At 44.9% G+C, this 17,796-nt stretch overlaps 1 protein-coding gene across 1 annotated transcript in view; it reads right to left on the reverse strand.

Annotated features, from left to right (window-relative positions):
* Positions 1–17,796, reverse strand: part of LAMB1 (laminin subunit beta 1) — a 74,371-nt gene that overhangs the window by 16,029 nt on the left and 40,546 nt on the right. Inside the window, exons 17-24 of the mRNA XM_036863336.1 lie at positions 17,655–17,778; positions 17,014–17,218; positions 15,722–15,865; positions 15,276–15,507; positions 12,400–12,563; positions 10,950–11,174; positions 9,715–9,929; positions 8,917–9,013 (exon numbers count right to left, since the gene is read on the reverse strand). Coding sequence (XP_036719231.1) covers positions 8,917–9,013; positions 9,715–9,929; positions 10,950–11,174; positions 12,400–12,563; positions 15,276–15,507; positions 15,722–15,865; positions 17,014–17,218; positions 17,655–17,778 — 1,406 coding nt within the window. The remainder of the gene's footprint in view (positions 1–8,916; positions 9,014–9,714; positions 9,930–10,949; positions 11,175–12,399; positions 12,564–15,275; positions 15,508–15,721; positions 15,866–17,013; positions 17,219–17,654; positions 17,779–17,796) is intronic.

A 17,796-nucleotide genomic window follows, 5' to 3' on the forward strand; every position in this document is an offset into this window, starting at 1 on the left:
CCTACGCCATTGAACCCTGGCTCAGAGTCCCAAAGCTCAGGTGACTAACTTGGTTTTATATCAACACTTGACATTTCACAGTATCTGTACAGTGTTTGAATAACAAAAGGCCTGTACACACATCTTATCGCTGGCCTTAAATCCTTTCTGGGAAAAGGTGGGGATAAAAAAAAACAACAAAGATCCTATTTCCCTAACTAGATTGTGGACTCCAAGGGCAGAGGTACACCTGTAACCATCTTTCCATTCTCAGCTCTGAGCACAGGGTCAACTTGCAAACTGGAGTTCAACTGTCTTTGCCAAACGAGCCTTTAACCTCGCTTTTGATACAGGCACGCAAGAGACATCCATACACCCCTACAAAAGAAAATAATCCTCCTAAGACGCAATGTCAATTGTGGCAAAGCCCAACAGAATCATCCTCTTAGGTAGCTTTGCACCCCAGTGCTCATAGCAGCACTATTTACAACAGCCAACACACAGAAGCAACCTAAGTGTCCATCAACAGAGGAATGGATAAAGAAGATGTGTATATATATATACATACACACACACACACACACACGCACAAATGGCATATTACCCAGCCATCAAAGAAGAATGAAATAATGCCATTTGCAGCAACATGGATGGACCTAGAGATTATCATTCTAAGTGAAGTAAGTCAAAGACAAATCATGATATTGCTTATATGTGGAATCTAAAAAAAAAAAAAAAATGATACAGATGAACTTATTTACAGAACAAATAAACCCTGAGACATAGAAAACAAACTTACGGTCACCAAAGGAGAAAGGTGAGGGAAGGGAGGGATAAATTAGGAGTTCGGGATTAACATGTACACACTACTACGTTTAAAATAGATAAACAACAAGGACCTACTGTACAGCACAGGGAACTATACAATATTTTGTAATAACCTATGGGGGAAAGAATCTGAAAAAGAATATATAACTGAATCACTGTGCTGTACATCTGAAACTAACACAACATTGTAAATCAACTATACTTCAATTAAAAACAAACAAAAAAACCCCTTCTTGAGCCAATAGGTGTGATTGCCTGTGAAAGACTTTCTAATAAAACATCTTCCAGAACCGGTTTCACCGATGGTCCTGAGAAGCAAAACGCCTCTATCCTCCAAAGCCAGGAAGACGTGTTTGTGGCTTGGACCGTTCACCTGAACATCCTCACACCTTGCCTTGTATTGTTAGTTAAGCTTTTCCTGGCCTTTGTTTGCCAACTACACTCCACGATCTCAAGCAGCAAGTCTGAGTAGCACAGCCTTGTAATGAGAGCGCAGGCTGCTTGGTGGTGAATCCTGCCTTCCCCACACCCAGCTATGCGGCCCTGGGGAGGACAGAAACTGACTCATGCTTTCCGCATAAAAGGGGTAATGATTATACCTAGCTCCTCCTAGGATTGCTTTCAGGATGAAATAACTTAACTCTAAAATATTCAGAGAAGTGTCTGGTCCAGAGTAAGCGCTCAATAAATGTTTTTATTCTTAACACTCTGTCCAAGTGTCTGGTGGTTCCTGCCCAGAGTGTTGCTTGATCATATTTCCATGGGAAAAAAGTTGTCATGGCCTTACGTTAGTCTTTGCATATTTGCCAATAACATGATTCTTAAACAATCTGAAGTTTGGAATACTCCAGTCTTCAACCTTTAGGATTTAAAATCTGTAGCATTTTCCTGGTGCCTTAGGTTTTCAGAACAAAGCTTCTTTTTCCTTAAGCATTTTGTTTCTTTCCAGGCATGTTTCATTTTCCTGTGTTCTTTGGGGCATTCTCATGAATTGGGAAGCAGCTTAGGTGAGCTGTGGATAACTCTTTTCCCTAGACCATTAATTAGTTCTAGGAGATGTTCCCAGAAATGAGAGTTCCATGATCAAGCAGGTTCGGGAGATTCTACATCCTCCTCTTGAAGGTTCAAAACAAACAGCATATTAAAGACTCATAGGAGTTCTGCAGGAACAACCCTGTTTCACATTTTTTTTTTTTTTTTACCCAGTCATATCCCAGACTCATTGGACCGTGGGATCTTTCTCTAGTGGAATACCTAATGACACCCCAGAAAAAGAATGGGAAAGGCTTGGGGAAACCACTGCCCTCATCAGTTTCTACAATCAGGAGGATGGGAAGAACTTCAGACTTTAGGAATGAATTTCCATATCATCTCATAAAATTTAGTCATCTTCCAAAAAGCTGTAAGTTAACCTGGGTCATCTAGGTCCTAGCCTCTCAAACTCCGGCGCGCATCGGAATCACGTGCAGGACTCGTTTAACACATTTCCACCCCACTCCCAGATCTGGAGCCAGTGAGGTCTGAGAATTTGTATTTCTAGCAGTTGCCAGGAGATGCTGATGCTGAAGGCTGCTACACCCCATTTTGGGGAGTACTGACTGTTACCTTCCCAGCTGTTCTCCTCCCTTCTGCCTGTTAAGTGTGTATGTGTGTGTGGAGAGGAGCAATCATGAGCCTCGAGTTAACCCATGTAAGCTGATGCACAGACCTCAGGACCTGTGCAAGTGGGGGGCCTTCATGATGCCATGTGAAATGAATCAGACTGTCAGTCACTCCTGTCCCGCAAGCCCCAGCAGGTAGCCCTGTTTGGGGCCTCAGTGGCCCAGCAGATCTGTCCTATTTTACCATCCCCCTTAGGCTTGGGACAACGGTAGCAGATGCTGCACGTGCTTAGAAAACCTTTCTTTCCCCTAGATAATGCAAAGGTACACTTCAGTTCAGTCCTAAAGAGGTTTTCACTCGATTCATGCTGGGGGCAAGGGATGTGTGCATATGTTAAATTTATTTTTAATTTCTCTAACAATTTTTCATTGAGGTCATTGGTAAAGGCATGTCTTGCTCTCATTCTGCCATGGGCATCTTTGAGGGGGAAAATATTGGCCCCAAACTGGGGGATTTAGAAGGCAAGGGCCCTCCCATTAAGACTTACCTTGTTTGTCTTTCACACAGCTACATTTTTTATCTATAAGGAGAATACTTAGCTATGACTCAAGTCTTTCCAGAAGCATATAGGTGGTCCCAGAAAGTCTAAACCTGTGCCCTCCAACAAACCACTTCAACTGAAAGATTAGCAATGGAAAGCATATTTGGCAATTAATCACATAATTTGAGAAGAACGGTCATGTTCTTTTCCCATAGTCCACCTAATTCTCGTCCCAGCTGAGCTCTGGACCCTTCCCCTCAAGACCAGCATCGCAGAGGCGGGGCAGAGCTTCAGCGCCCTCCAGAGACCAGGACCCACTCAGCTGACAACACTCCTCCATTTGAAAAGTAGAGTCAAATTTCATAGATGGCTGGATTGCAGTTTCATCACTGAAAAAGTTGATCCTGACCTTTCACTGGAAGGGTACCAAATGACTACCTAAAACGCATCAGGTTTTCATTTCAAACTGAAGCTGGGAAACTGCTAAAGTGCCGGTGGGCACGTGCTTCTTTCCCTTATTGAGTTTCCAGAACTGCTTCTCTAATGGGGTCACCTGGGAGGCAAGAACTAGAAGGCCCACACTTAGGACATTGTAAAAAGACCTTCCCTAAGAGTAAAGGTTGGTTCTCACCCGACAATTTAAAACTTCAAGGACACTAAAATTGTGAAGGAGACTCTCCAATCAATCATTTCTCACATTCACTGGGATGGGAAAAATCAGCTAATGTGCAGGCTGTCTCTGACGGGGGCCAATGGGTTTTCTCCTCTCTTCAGAGAAAGGCATAGGAGTCCAGGGGGACCTGCAGCTCAACGTGGCTTTAAGGAATGGGATCATCTGGCAGAGGATCAAAAACTTTCTCTTGGGAAGAAGAAGAGGGTATATAGCAAAAGTTGTTGCCTGATTTTTAAGCTGAACAAATTGTGAAGATGACGAACAGCATTCTAAAAATGAGACCGTCATCATTTTAACAAGCCATGAGAATTCTACCTTCATCTATAAATATATTCTTGGTTATGTGGGCAGCGGGTTCTCTCAATTTTTACTAAGTTTTCTCCTCATTTAAAACAAGAGGTACAAACTATTAGGTATAAAATAAGCTACAAGGATATCCTGTACAACACGGAATATAGCCAATACTTTATAATAACTATAAATGGAGTATAACCTTTAAAAATTGTGAATCATTATACTGGACACCTATAACATATAATATTGTACAGCAACGATACTTCAATTAAAAAAATAAAAGTAAATAAAACATGTTCTCTAAGAGGTAGGCAGATGAAAAATATGGTACCCATTTTAGAGATATTGAGATCTAGAGGAAAGCGTTAGCAAGTGAATGCCAGAATGGGAAACATCGGCCCATGTGCCTCTGTATCAGTAGGTGTAACTTTTCTGCTTTCTTTGTATCCTCCCCTCCCCGTCTGCAGACCTCCCCTGCCCATTGAAGAAAATCCATCTCCAATGGTGAAACCAAAGCTCCTCATTACTCTCCACGAAGACAGTTTCCATGACACCTGCCAAGTGACTCCAGTTCCTACCGGGCTTCCCTCCTCTGATGCTGCAAAGGACAGCACCACTCACCTCCAGCGGTCCTGCTACTTTACCTACCCTTTCCCCACAGCTTGCAAGCTCCGCCCCCCCCCCCAGCCCCCCTCTCAGGGAGCAGCTCTCCTCTGCTGCATCCACTCCCCACTGGGCACCCCAGTGGGCAGTCACTCAGGGTTGTGTTGATCCCCTCTTTCCTTTTGAAGCTTGAACTTGCCTGGGGACCGAGAGAGTGCTATATCCTAAAATCAGGTGACGGTTTATTCGCTTTTGCCGTGGACCTTGCCTCACAGCAATAAGGGACCCCAGGATGTGCTATCATGCCCAAAGCTTTACTTACTTTACTTAGGCTTTTCTATTTTACTTTAAATGCTTTTTCATCTCTGAAATGCGATTTTCTTTTTCTTTAAATTCTCTACCTCCTCCAGCCCCACCTTTTTTTTTGGCCTCAGTACTATAAGTTCAGTTTTGAAATGAAAGTTGGAGAATGACTATGACTTCACCTGCAGAAATGAGCTGGCTGTCTGGCCCAGGAGTTGCCAAACATTTTCTATAAAAGATAGTACGTATTTAGGCTTTGCAGGCCCTATGGGCTCTGTCACAACCGCTCAACTCGGGCACTGCAGCACGAAGGCAGCCCCAGACAATATGTAAACAAATGGGCATGGCTGTGTTCCAATAAAACTTTATTCACCAGCCCAGGCTGTGAGCTGGATTTGGCACATGGCCGTAGACAAGCCTTCCCTCTACTAACAGAGGATCTGTGGTTCTCTGAAGAATCAAATTAAATCTGATTTCCTGAGCCACCCTGGAAATAAAAAGGTGGGTGATTGTAAATGAATCCCAGCCTGAGAAAAGATGACAAGCATTAAAAAAAAAGAAAATTACTTATGTCTGAGAAAAAATGTATTTCGATTTTCTACAAAAAAGTTTGAAATGAGAAACAAGCTGGATGAAAAACAATGCCACTCCCCAGAGCCTCTCACCTATGGCCCACATTTCCAATCAGCCTGGGTTTAAGAAACACTGGCCTTTTCCAAGAGCCAGGATCCCTGCTTCTGCTATCCACCAATCAACAGGAAGATTCCTCCTGTGACCCCTTCAGTCCTCAGGGCACAAGGCAGGGCTCTGGGCCGAGGCTTTCTCGGGCACGTTCAGGACTGGGTAGGCGAGATCCTCTCCTTCCAGCACAGTGATGGGCTTGTTCAGACTCGGCACCATCGGCCAAGAGCCCCAACCCGCCAGGACAATGGGAACATTCAACAATTCATGAGCTGGAGGCTCAACTCGTTTGTCCTTGACATAACTCCATTTTTTTCCATAAGGAGACTACTTAGCTATGACCTAAGTCTTTCTATAAGCATATTGTTAGCGAGGTGGCCCCAGAAAGTCTAAACTTGTGCCCTGTTCAACTAAATGATTTGAAACTGAAGACTCTTGGGCAATGAATGATGTAATTTGAGAAAAGTGGTCACATTTTTCTCCCCATAGTTCCACCTAATTTCAGATGACACCTATTCTTGTCCCTGCTGGTCGCTGGACCCTGTCCCTTCAAGTTCTTATCCTCCCGTTTTCACTGGTGACTCTGTTCCTGAACGCTGTCCACTCCTGAATTTTTGTCCCTGCCCTCATCATATTATACTGGTCCTGCTCCGACTGCCATCCTGTGTGCACAAGGTCCGCAGCTGGCCAGGACTCCCCCATCGTTCACTCAGTTCTCACCCTCTCTGGGTGCCTTGTCAGTTACGAGCTTTCTCCACAGAGTGTCGAAAGCCTTTGGGTCCCCATAGTTTCTTATGTAACAGGCTGACCTTTCTTCCAGATAAAACGAACAAAGAAGTTGGCAAACATGGATGCCGTGGACTCCTCTCTTTGCAAAGTTTCTAAAACATGATCTAACTTTTGACCTGAGCAAGTTGACACTGTTCTTATAAGCCACAATGTCTCTGGCAGATTTAGAGGCGAAAGTTTGAAGATTAAAGGGTTAAGGGGTAAAGTTCTGAGTATTAAATGAACAATCCTCTGACTGACTCTGACTCCAGGAAACAGGTTTTCCATGCTAATAAAGCTTAGACGGAGCAAAAGGTCAGAAAGCTTTGGCAGCCAAAGCTATTTTGCCAATGACACATGCTGACAGAATCAGGCTATAAGCAATGATAGAACTATTATCTGGAGAAAATCAAGCTCTTGGGGCAGTACAAGATTGAGGAATTTAACAGAATTGTGGTTAGAGCTCTGGAGAAACCAGATTTTAAGCAGGATCTTACTTGCAGGAGACATCTCGAATCAAGTGGTCCACTGAATGTCACGGACCTTCTAAAGGAAGTAAGAAAATCAGATCCCATTAAGAACCAACATCGGGGGCTTCCCTGGTGGCGCAGTGGTTGAGAATCTGCCTGCTAATGCAGGGGACACAGGTTCGAGCCCTGGTCTGGGGAGATCCCACATGCCACGGAGCAACTAGGCCCGTGAGCCACAATTACTGAGCCTGCGTGTCTGGAGCCTGTGCTCCGCAACAAGAGAGGCCACGATAGTGAGAGGCCCGCGCACCGCAATGGAGAGTGGCCCCCACTTGCCACAACTAGAGAAAGCCCTCGCACAGAAACGAAGACACAACGCAGCCAAAAATAAATACATAAATAAATAAATTAAAAAAAAAAAAAGAAAAAGAAAAGAACCAACGTCGGGACTGAAGGATGATGAATTAAAGCACACTTATCAACACAGCCTTCATATCTCCTCTGTGGAGCAAACCTTCATCTCATCTAAGATGTTAGTACAGACCCTTCTGGCTACATCTCGAATGAAAAAAAACAAATCATATGCCATTGGTTCTGGTCGTGTCCACTGTTTGAAGTCTTCTGGCTGTTAAGGAACAGATGAGTTGACTCTGAAAGAACATGTAGTATCTAGGTTTGTGACTTTTGACAGCATATTCTGAATGAACCGCTAACTTGCAGATCTGTATTATTTCTCACTACAGTTGTATCCAAAAAAGAAAAAGATATATATTTTTTTAATGTAGAGTCCAACAGGGACCTAGAATATCAGATGTGTAATGAAGAAAATGTATCAAAGAGCAAGTAAGAAACTACAGAAGATGTTTATCCATAGTTATAAACTTAAAACATAGGGAAGAAAACCCAAGTAGGAAAGAAAGAAGAGGAATACAGAATAGCAACAGTCATTTAAAATCTTTCCCATAAACGCTTTTACTTGAAGATCTTAAAAATAACCTGGCAGGTCAAAAAAAAAAAAAAAAATTGCAACAGCATAAAAATTAAGCAATCCTTCTGATTCACATGATTGTAACAAGTTTTGTTCTTAAGAAAACATCAAGTTTTCCCTCACAGTCCTAGTTAATCATAAGCCTAAGTGGGAATCTGGGTTTCAGTCACATTTAACAGACGTGGCGCTCCTGTCACCTGTTCCTTTGTTGTCCCCACTGACGAGGACAGTACACTCCTGCCGAGGGCTTTAAGTGTCAGCACCACCTGCTTGTTACACTGGGATCAAACGATCCTACCAGAACACTTAGCTCTGCTTGTGCAGACAAGAAAGCTGGCCCCAGCATACTGTTCAGAGGGGGAAAAAGTCAATTTGCAGAACTCGATGGTGAATATGAGCACATTTTGGTTAAAAGCATTTTTAAAAGCCATTCTGGTTACTCAACCATAAAAAAGAATGAAAAAATGCCATCTGCAGCAACATGGATGGACCTAGAGATGATCATACTAAGTGAAGGAAGACAGATAGAAAAAGACAAATATCATATAATATCCCTTATAGGTGGAATCTAAAAAAACAGTACAAATGAACTTATTTACGAAACAGAAACAGACTTACAGACATAGAAAACAAACTTATGGTTACCGAGGGGGAAAAGGATGGGGGAGGGATAAATTAGGAGGTTGGGATTCACATTTATACACACTACTATATATAAAATAGATAACCAACAAGGACCTACTGTATAGCACAGGGAACTCTACTCAATATCTTGTAATAACCTATAAGGAAAAGAATCTGAAAAAGTATATTTTTATACACACACACACACATACATATAACTGAATCACTCTGATGTATACCTGATACACTGTAAATCAACTATACTTCCATTTAAAAAATAATAAAAAAATAAAGCCATTCTTTGTGTATTTGGGGTACATATGTATGCTTGTCTGTGCTGAGACAAACCTCACCCCTGGGCAACAGAGCTGGAAGCCAGCAGGTCCACTTTTTACCACCTACATGCCTCCAGGATTTTTTGTTTTTAAACCATGAGCATGCGTTTCTTTCGTAATCAAACCTCGTTTTTATAGACAAGTTCATTCGTGCTGTACTGGACAGAAGGCTCCCTCAGACACCCGTCGCCTCCACTCCACCCGAGAGCCCGGCGCCCGCGCCTCACCTCGGCACTCCACGCTGGGGTCCCCCCAGAAAAGCTCCTGGCACTCGCTGCACGTGCGGCCTCCGAAGCCAGGCATGCACTGGCACTGCCCCGTGAACTGCGGCCAGAAGACAGAGCCGGGTCAGACAGGCTGCACTGCCTTTTCCGGCTGCCAGTTACGGGAAGGGGGACCCATCTGTCGGCCTGAGAAGGCCTCACACCTGACCAGGAACAGGGCATCTTACGCTGAGCCCAGGTGCTGAGGGCCCCAGGCCGGTGTCTCCTAACCGCTCTTCTGCAACTGGGGCTGGGAAGGCCCAGGGCACGTCTCCCTTTATTGACATGTTTCCTCACATCGCTCACAAGCCTGGACCACCTGTGACTCACTCACCATTCTGTGTGTGTCAGGGAACAGGAGAACTTTCTACAATGTTGGGTATGACTGTGTGGTTCATTTCAGGCTGTGTGGTTAAGGGGAAAAAAGCCTGATTCGGCAGCCAGGTATTGAAGAAAAACGGCCCCCCTTGTCCATTCTAAAGCGAGTCTGCACCCCTTCAGCTGGGGCGCTAGGCTGCGGTGCTACGGGTGCACCCGATGGGGCCTCTGGGCACAGTTACGCAGCCCCAGCCAAGGGGGACCGGTGACGGTGCATATCTAGTCTGCGCTGTGTTTGCCAAGCTGCGTGCCCTGGTGCAAGGCTGTGACCACATGGAGGGGTGCCTTTCTCTAACTGGGGCCCGGCCACCAAACAGCTGCCACCAGGACTCAAAGTCATCTTTCCATATGCCATGACGGCCTCCGCCGGCCACAACGCCTCACCTCGTTACAGGACGGCCCGAAGGCATGAGCGGCATCGCAGGCGCATGGGTCACACCCTGTCCCGCTGGCCAGCTGCCAGGTGTTGGGTGCACAGCGGTCACAGTTCTGGCCGATCACATTAGGGAGACACAAGCACTGCCCGGTGATTTTGTCGCACTGGCAGTCAGAGCCGTTACAGTGCTCCTGCACGGTGCCCAGGTAATTGCAGACACACTCTGAAAAAAGAACAACAGGTCAGACGTACTTACAGAGTCACACTCGGAAAACACACAGATCACGCCAAAGTCAGCTACATCAGATGACTACCATTTTCCCTCTCCAGATTTCGACTTGGAAATGCAAACAAGTAGAGAAAAGAACAGAGGGGATTAAAAAAAAATCTAAAACTGTGGCCTTCATCTTCTTATGATGTCCCGTGCAGTTCTGACATTTCCCAGGCAGACCTGCAAAATGACACATTCTGCCCGGCAGTATTTTCAAAATACTTGATTTAATAAGCGGCTGGTGAGTCATTGTAAAGTTGAAGATTTAACTGGAAATAAAACCTATGCTGTGGGAACGGAGATACCTAATGATTTCAAACTCTTGGCAGGGAAGAACAGTCATGGCTGTATGAGCCGTGGCAGGGAGAAGCCCTTTAAGCGAGGAAGGCTTAAAGCAATCAGGTCCTGCTGGTCCTCAACATTCCACACGTGTTTGTATCAACAAAGACAGGGGCCTGGGGGCCGTGCAGCCACAGCAGGAAATGCTGGCAGATCTCGTGATGAGAGAGAAATAATGTGTTCCAAAACAGAGACTTCAGAGATGTTACTTCTTTCTTTTCCTTAAGCTGGAAGGCTCTATCCATCAATGACGTAAGAAAAGGTACGGACCAAAGTGTGTATTTAGGACGCGGAAGTCCCAGCCCATCAGCAAGTTCATGGGCAGAACATAAAATCCATATACTCTATGGGATGGCATTTATCACGGGGACAGCGACACAGCTTTTGGTTCCCTTTCAGGCACTGAGCCACAGCTCGACACTTCAGCTCTGCCAGGTAATGAGGATGTAAAGAAAAAAAAAAAAAATCATCCTCATCTTTCTTTTGTCACCAGTGAAATTTTACCCCTCTGAACAAGCATTTTCCCCGATGAGATAAACCCCCGAAGAATAAAATCCCCCAAGGAGGAGGAGGAGGAGGAGGAAGAGAGTGGAAGTCATCCAAAGGAGCGGGCAGAGGGAACGTGCATCTTACTGCGACAATCCTGCTGGAGGGCGTCGCCATAGTAACCGAAGTGGCAGAGCTGGCAGTGCTCCCCCTCCGTGTGGTACAGGCACTTGAGGCACCTCCCGGTCTCCTTGTCACAGGCTTCTGGGTCCGTCGTGTCGATGTTGTGGTGACACTGGCAAGGCTGACACGTGCCCCCCACGTCCGAGGGATTGCCAAAGAAGCCCGAGGCACAGTCGTCGCATCTGGAGCCTGTTGTCCAATAAAACCGGCATGGGACTTTCGGCTTTGCCCACTGAAAGGTCTGGTCCCCCGACATTCCCGCCAACCAGAGGGCCCCCCTAGGCAGCGCCTCGGTCCCCAGAGTGCTAGTTACCGAGCCGGGTGACTGAGCCTTCAGGGGAAATGGGCCGTTAGCCATGAGGGGAAGCCGCGTCTTTGCAGCGGTGCTGCTGCAGCCCGGCTCCACGGCCGCGGTGGGGCGGGGAGAGTTTGGAGGCTCCAGCACACAGGAGGTTAGCTCCTCATTGCACAGGGATGGACAGATCAGGAGTGAAACAACGGTCTCACAGCGGAAAGCTTAGCTGGATGTTACATCCTAACCCGAGGCTTATAGTCACTGGAAAATCCCTGCTCCTCCATGAGCAACCTGAAAAATGGGGCCCCTCGGGATGACCGATTTCCCTTCTTAAGGAATCGCGAAGGATAAACAAGGTCCTACTGTATAGCACAGGGAACAACATTCAGTATCCTGGGATAAACCATAATGGAAAAGAATATGAAACAGAATGTATATATATATGTATAACTGAATCACTTTGCTGTACAGCAGAATTTAAAACACTGTAAATCAACTATACTTCAGTAAAATAAATTATTTTAAAAAATCCTGAAACATGCAAATTGGCTGAGCCATGGATAAGCATAATGAGTATTTGAAACGGTGGCATCAAGGATGAAATAATGTTTGTATGTACAACTAGCTACACTCTGAGAGTGTTGACAGATAATGTGAGTATAGTAAACAATGAAGAATATATCTAGCTTTGACTGGTTCTGTTGTCTGGGGACTCCCAGATGATATTCTTTTCTTCCTTCTGCCCCCTATTTGGCCACTTCACTACTTTGAGACTCTTCCACTAGGAGTTGGATAAGGAAACGAAGAAGTAAAATGTAAATTAACTTTTCAACTGGTTAAGACCAGAAAAGTGTCAGCAGGGACTTACGGATTAAATGAGCTTGCTATTGTGCCCTGTATTATAACATTATTATCAGAGACACAAAAATTGACTCTACCCCACATGCCAAACAGGAAAAGAACATCTTCTATATTTCAGATTCCCTTTACTTTTAATTAAGGATTGTAAAAAAAAAAAAAAAAAGCAACTAAATTGGCTCACTCTTCATCTTTTTTCTTCCTTAACAACTAACCTCGTGAAGACGCATCTTTTCCTCCGAAAGTCTGCACATCACTTACCGATGTATCCAGGATTACAGACACAGGCAAGCTGTAAAGTAACAGGGTCTTGATAACAGCTACTGGCAAACTGGCGTCCGCTGTCAGGACCATCTGGACAAGGACAAGGACGGCAGTGATCTCCTGACCCAATGATGGGATCTCCATAGTAACCAGCCAAGCACCTACATCAGTTGCCGAAGAGAGAAGGTCATGAACCCCAGTTATAAGAAATCTGTTGCAAGAAAGAGTCTAAGAAACCATATTCTCTGTTTAGGAACATCATTCCTCACGTTTCCACACGAAGCACTTGCCAGTAGAGCAGTGGCTCAAACACTAGTTCTAATCAGAAATCCCTGGAGGGCTTTTAAAACACAGATTGCTGGGCTCCCTCTCCTCGTTTCTGCTTTAGGGGCTGCTGCTGCTGCTCCTAGGCTGGGGACCCCACGGCAGGACCCCTGCATTAGGGTGACACCTCTGGCCTCACCCGGACCCTCGTTCACTCCTCCCCAGAGGAAGAGGCACATCTCCCCAAGTGCACCCTACTGCCTGCCCTGAGCATTCTGGTAGCTGCCCTCCTTGCATTAAGGAGTCTGGGGGCGGGGCTTGGGGGAAAGAGAGCCCGTGGTTGTCAGTCTCTGCCTATGCCTGGGAGGGACGTTGTGTCAGCAAGCCCACGGTGCCTTGTTCTGCAATCCAGCCTGTACCAGTAATAAAGCCGACAAGGATGCTCTCCAGATGCATGACCCTTGTGTCTGCCTCTCAGGGATGAGAGACGTTATTTATCAGTTCTCAAACCCAACAGGTTCCATCTCCTCTCCTTACACATAAGGCAGCCATGGAGCTTAAACGACTGGCAAGGCTTACACAACTAGTGAATAAATGAGCCATGATTTGAATTCAGCCTCCTGACTTTTAGCAAGGAATTCTTTTAGTATGTCATGCTGCTTTTCAACATGACTGGTAATTAGGTTACTTGTTTACTTCCTATAACATGAGAGCTTGAAGGAAGTTTGGATATCATCTAATCCAACTTAGTTATTCTACTATCAGAAAGTTGGATACTTGGAGAGGTGAGCTAACTCATCCAAGATAAGCAGGATAGAAGCACAACTGGGCCTGGAACTTCTAATTCAGTTTTTTTTTTTTTTTCCTTTCTTTCTTTTTTGAGGCAGAGGTAATTTTTTTAAAATGGGGAGCGGGGAAGGATGAAGAAATAGAAGGGGAAAGTTGTTCAGAGGACATTAACCTTCTATTTAATTAGACACAGACACAATACAAGAACATGTGCCCCAATTATGTGCTGGGAAAATTAGCAGTGATGAAGCAATTTTGTGCAACAGTTTGTGAGAAAGTTTTCTATGAGGTTTTTCTAGGTGAAGTAAGTCCAAATACATCATGGTAAGAACTGAGTGTTCATTTCCTGTCTCCTCCTTCTCTAACCCCCTCGGCAATAATCTGAGCCTAGAGCTTCTTTTTAAATTCACAGGATTGAAATTGATCATCTCGGAAAGAGGAAAAGAAAGAGAAATCAGCTCAAGCTAGACAGCAGCATCTGAAATACTTTAATGCACTTTTGTCATCCAAACTAGGGCTGAAAATCTTTTCTCTTCCTATACCCTTTTGAGTTCTGCAAGAAATCAAAATGCTTTACAAATAAAATTCACAGTGGGCCTGATTTCTGATCGGTCTTGTGGACAACCACCGCTGTTGACCTGTGTTCCCCCCACCCATCTCTTCCCCTTTTTCATCTGATTTTCTTATCTGTTTGTCTCTCTCTCTCTCTCGAATATATTCTCCATCTCTCAATGAAAGAACGGTAATGAAAAACTTAAGGGAGAAAACCAAAGATGACACTAATATATTAATTTCTTCATCTTAATCTTGTGTAACTGTTTCCTTGTTATCTTTTCACAACACAATTTGTGGTTGGAAGGACTGACTTTTACTCTAAGGAGTAGTCACTGAAATCGCTTAATTCTTGAATACCATCCAGCAGTATTTGCTGCCTTGCGTATCTTCAAGCCATAAGGTAACCAACAATGCAGTTTTCACTAACAACTTCTTTCATCTGATGAGCAACTTTTGCACTGACTGAAGCACTTGCTGAAATTTTTTTTTACAACAAAAATCCCATATAATGTGGATGGATACTAGAAGAGAGAAGATTTATTGACTTGAAAGGTGGAGACTAGTAATCCAAAAAAAGCAGGTTCTAAGAGCACGTCTGCCTTTCTTAATTAGTAATGAACGCTGTAGGTCAGGATGTAATTTTTTCATATGGACTGTTCCTTATCTACTGAGCTGGGCTGTAATGTTATTAGAGGCACATTTTATGTCCAATTTTTACTATCCCTTAGTGCAGTGCACTACATCCATAATAATTATGCAATTAACATCTGCTAACTGGAGAACAGATCTACTTGTGCACATTTTATGTGGGCTCCTGGAAACTGTAGCTGCATGACATGTTCCCAAAAAACAAAACCATTTAAAATGACTAATCCCCATTTGGATTTGGTTTCTACTTTGACCTAAATTAGGCATTAACATTTCACAACTCTCATCCTAGGCCAGGATCTGCTGAGACAGAGAGATGATTTCTATACAGCCTTAAGGTGACCTCTAGAAAGACTCTCAAAAGAGGGCAGATTCACATCAGTCCTGTTCTCTGCTGTATCCCCCCCCAGCCCTTGAACAATGCCTGGCACGCAGAGGGTGTAAGCTAAATCTGTTCTGGATAAATGAATGAGTTCCTAGAAAATAAATACCGAGGTGATCGGAAATGAAAGAGCCATCTGGAGACTGGTAGAGATTCATTCTGTGGTTTGTCTAAGATGCTGTTTGCTCAGCCAAAACCAATCTCGTTCTCTTTACTTTCAAGAGGCTGCGTGTACCTTTCACAGTTATGCCCCGTGGTGTAGTCCTGGCAGCTCAGGCATTCCCCGGTCACTGAGTCGCAGTCGTCGCCATGGCCGTTGCACTGGCAGGGCTGGCAACTCGGAAAGCCCCAGAACCCGGGTAAGCACCGGTCACACTGCCGCGTGTACACCCCCTGGAAACAGCGGCACTGGCCAGTGATGGGGTCACAGAAAGCATTGACAGATCCTTGCAGATGACACTCACAAGCTGAGGAAACAGGCAACCGAGGGACCGGCTGAAAAACTCATTAAATGCAAACACACCCCTTACATAGGCCAGTCCCCCCGCTGCCCAGTGCAGAACGCTCATGGGCCCCTGTGGTCAATTTCCAGAGGGCAGCATGCCTTCTGAAGCTATGGAACCCATGCTAGTATGACTCATGATCTGAACGAATACGTTACAATTCTTCTGGTCAACTTACGTTTGCACCCGCTGGGGCCAAAGCCAAAGGTGCCGGGAGCACACCTGTCACACCTTCTTCCAACCACATTTGGCCGGCACTGACACTGGCCTCCATTGGGGTCGCAGACGGAACTTAAGGAGCCCTGAGGGTCACACTCACAAGCTGCAGGGGAGAGAGGCAAGAGCCCACGACCCTATATACAATGGAATATTACTCAGCCATAAAAAAGAACAAAGTAATGTCATTTGCAGCAACATGGATGGACCTAGACATTGTCATACTGAGTGAAGTAAGTCAGACACAGAAATACAAATATCATATGGTATCACTTATAGGTGGAATCTAAAAAAAAAAAAGGTACAAATGAACTTATTTACAAAACAGAAGTAGAGTCACAGATGTGACTCTGGTTACAAACAAATTTCTGGTTACCAGGCAATAGCGGGGGAGGGATAAATTGGGAGGTTGTGATTGACATATACACATTACTATATATAAAATAGATAACTAATAAGAACCTGCTGTATAGCACAGGGAACGCTACTCAACACTCTGTAATGGCCTATATGGGAAAAGAATCAAAAAAAATAAAAGAGTGGATATGTATAACTGATTCACTTTGCTGTACACTAATGTTGTATTAGTTTCAACTACACGCCAATAAAAATTAAAAAAAAAAAAAAGAAAGCCTGTGACCCAAGGCAGCCGTGCTCCCCATAGCGATGAGCCCAGTGAGTACCATTTGGCTCTGCACTGGTCTGTCCTTTCGCTCGGGCTCTTCCCAATCCACCCCCATGAGCACCTTGGCTTGTTCAGAATTCCCATTTAAAGCGGTATCCTCCCTCGGATGGGTGCCAGGGAAGTGGCAGGAGCCAGAGTTGACAGATAAAAGCGGTTTTTCTAGGAAGGAGGTCATTAAGGTTTTCTCTCCTTGCCTTCAAAGCTCAAATATCACAGGACCTTCAACAAAAGCCCAGTGACCTTTCAAAGAGCAAAATATCAATTTCAGTTATGGAGTGCTCCTGTCATTCCATCCCAACTCCCCACCCTGCGTATGGAAAGTCTCAGGGACCTTTCCCTGGTCCCCTATTCTTTGTGTGTTACTTGATGACTGAGTCCATTGTCAGTGGTGCTCTATCACTAACATACTCTTAGAAAAGCAAAGACCAACTGTAGTTGAGACACTATTTCCTTTGGGCTGACTGCCTAACACAGAACTACAGGACCTGACTGCCCACGTACCTCGTGATGTCAAGTGTCCTCACGCCTCTTGAGAAAGAAGGGGCAGAAGCAGCTGCCATAATACCTACCCAGGCCTGTCTGGTGTAACAGGGCGGAAATGCTAAAGATAATGTTTCTGCAAACATCGGTCATCGGAGTCTTCACGACGCTTCTGCTGTTCTCCAGACATCGGTATCTCTGAAAGGTTTCCCAGGCACTGTTGGTGACGACCCCATCTCCTGAGCCTCCCACGGTGAAGATGTCCAGCGACTTACAGAATGGCATGAGAACAAGCTAGGAAGAAAACACCACCACACTGTTCTTACCGGGGTTGTCCCAGGTCATCAATTAACGCAAGCAAACACATAAAAACCCCAGGTGCTTCCTTGACTCTTGAAAAAAAAAACAAAAACAGACTCATGGAGTCAAGTGAAAACCTTTTCATTCTTAAATATTCTTGCCAGAAAAAGTTTAGAGACCTCTTACAAAGTTTGATGGGTTTTGAAATGTCACTGTTAAGACACTTCATATTTTCAGGAAGGATCGTCTTGAGTAGATCCTTTCCAGAGGGTGGAGTTTTATTAAAATAAACAAGCAAAGTCGCCTCAGAGGCAGAAAGAATGACTCTGCCTCACCTCTCAGCATTACCCTCCACAAAACCCTCTGGGGAAGCTGATGCATGCTTTCTGCCCAGCCCTCCCTGCTCATGTCAGAAACGACCTCCACTTACAGAATCGATCAGCGTGTAGGGGCTGTCCACACTGCTGTCCGAGGAGGTGTACTGGGGCAGCTCTAACCGCACTGTGTAGTTCACACCCTTCTCAAAGCACACGGGGCGGGGGAGGACCACATACCTGCCCCGAAACAAAAGA

Source organism: Balaenoptera musculus, chromosome 9 (genome assembly GCF_009873245.2).
Source record: "Balaenoptera musculus isolate JJ_BM4_2016_0621 chromosome 9, mBalMus1.pri.v3, whole genome shotgun sequence".
NCBI classification, from domain to species: domain Eukaryota; kingdom Metazoa; phylum Chordata; class Mammalia; order Artiodactyla; family Balaenopteridae; genus Balaenoptera; species Balaenoptera musculus.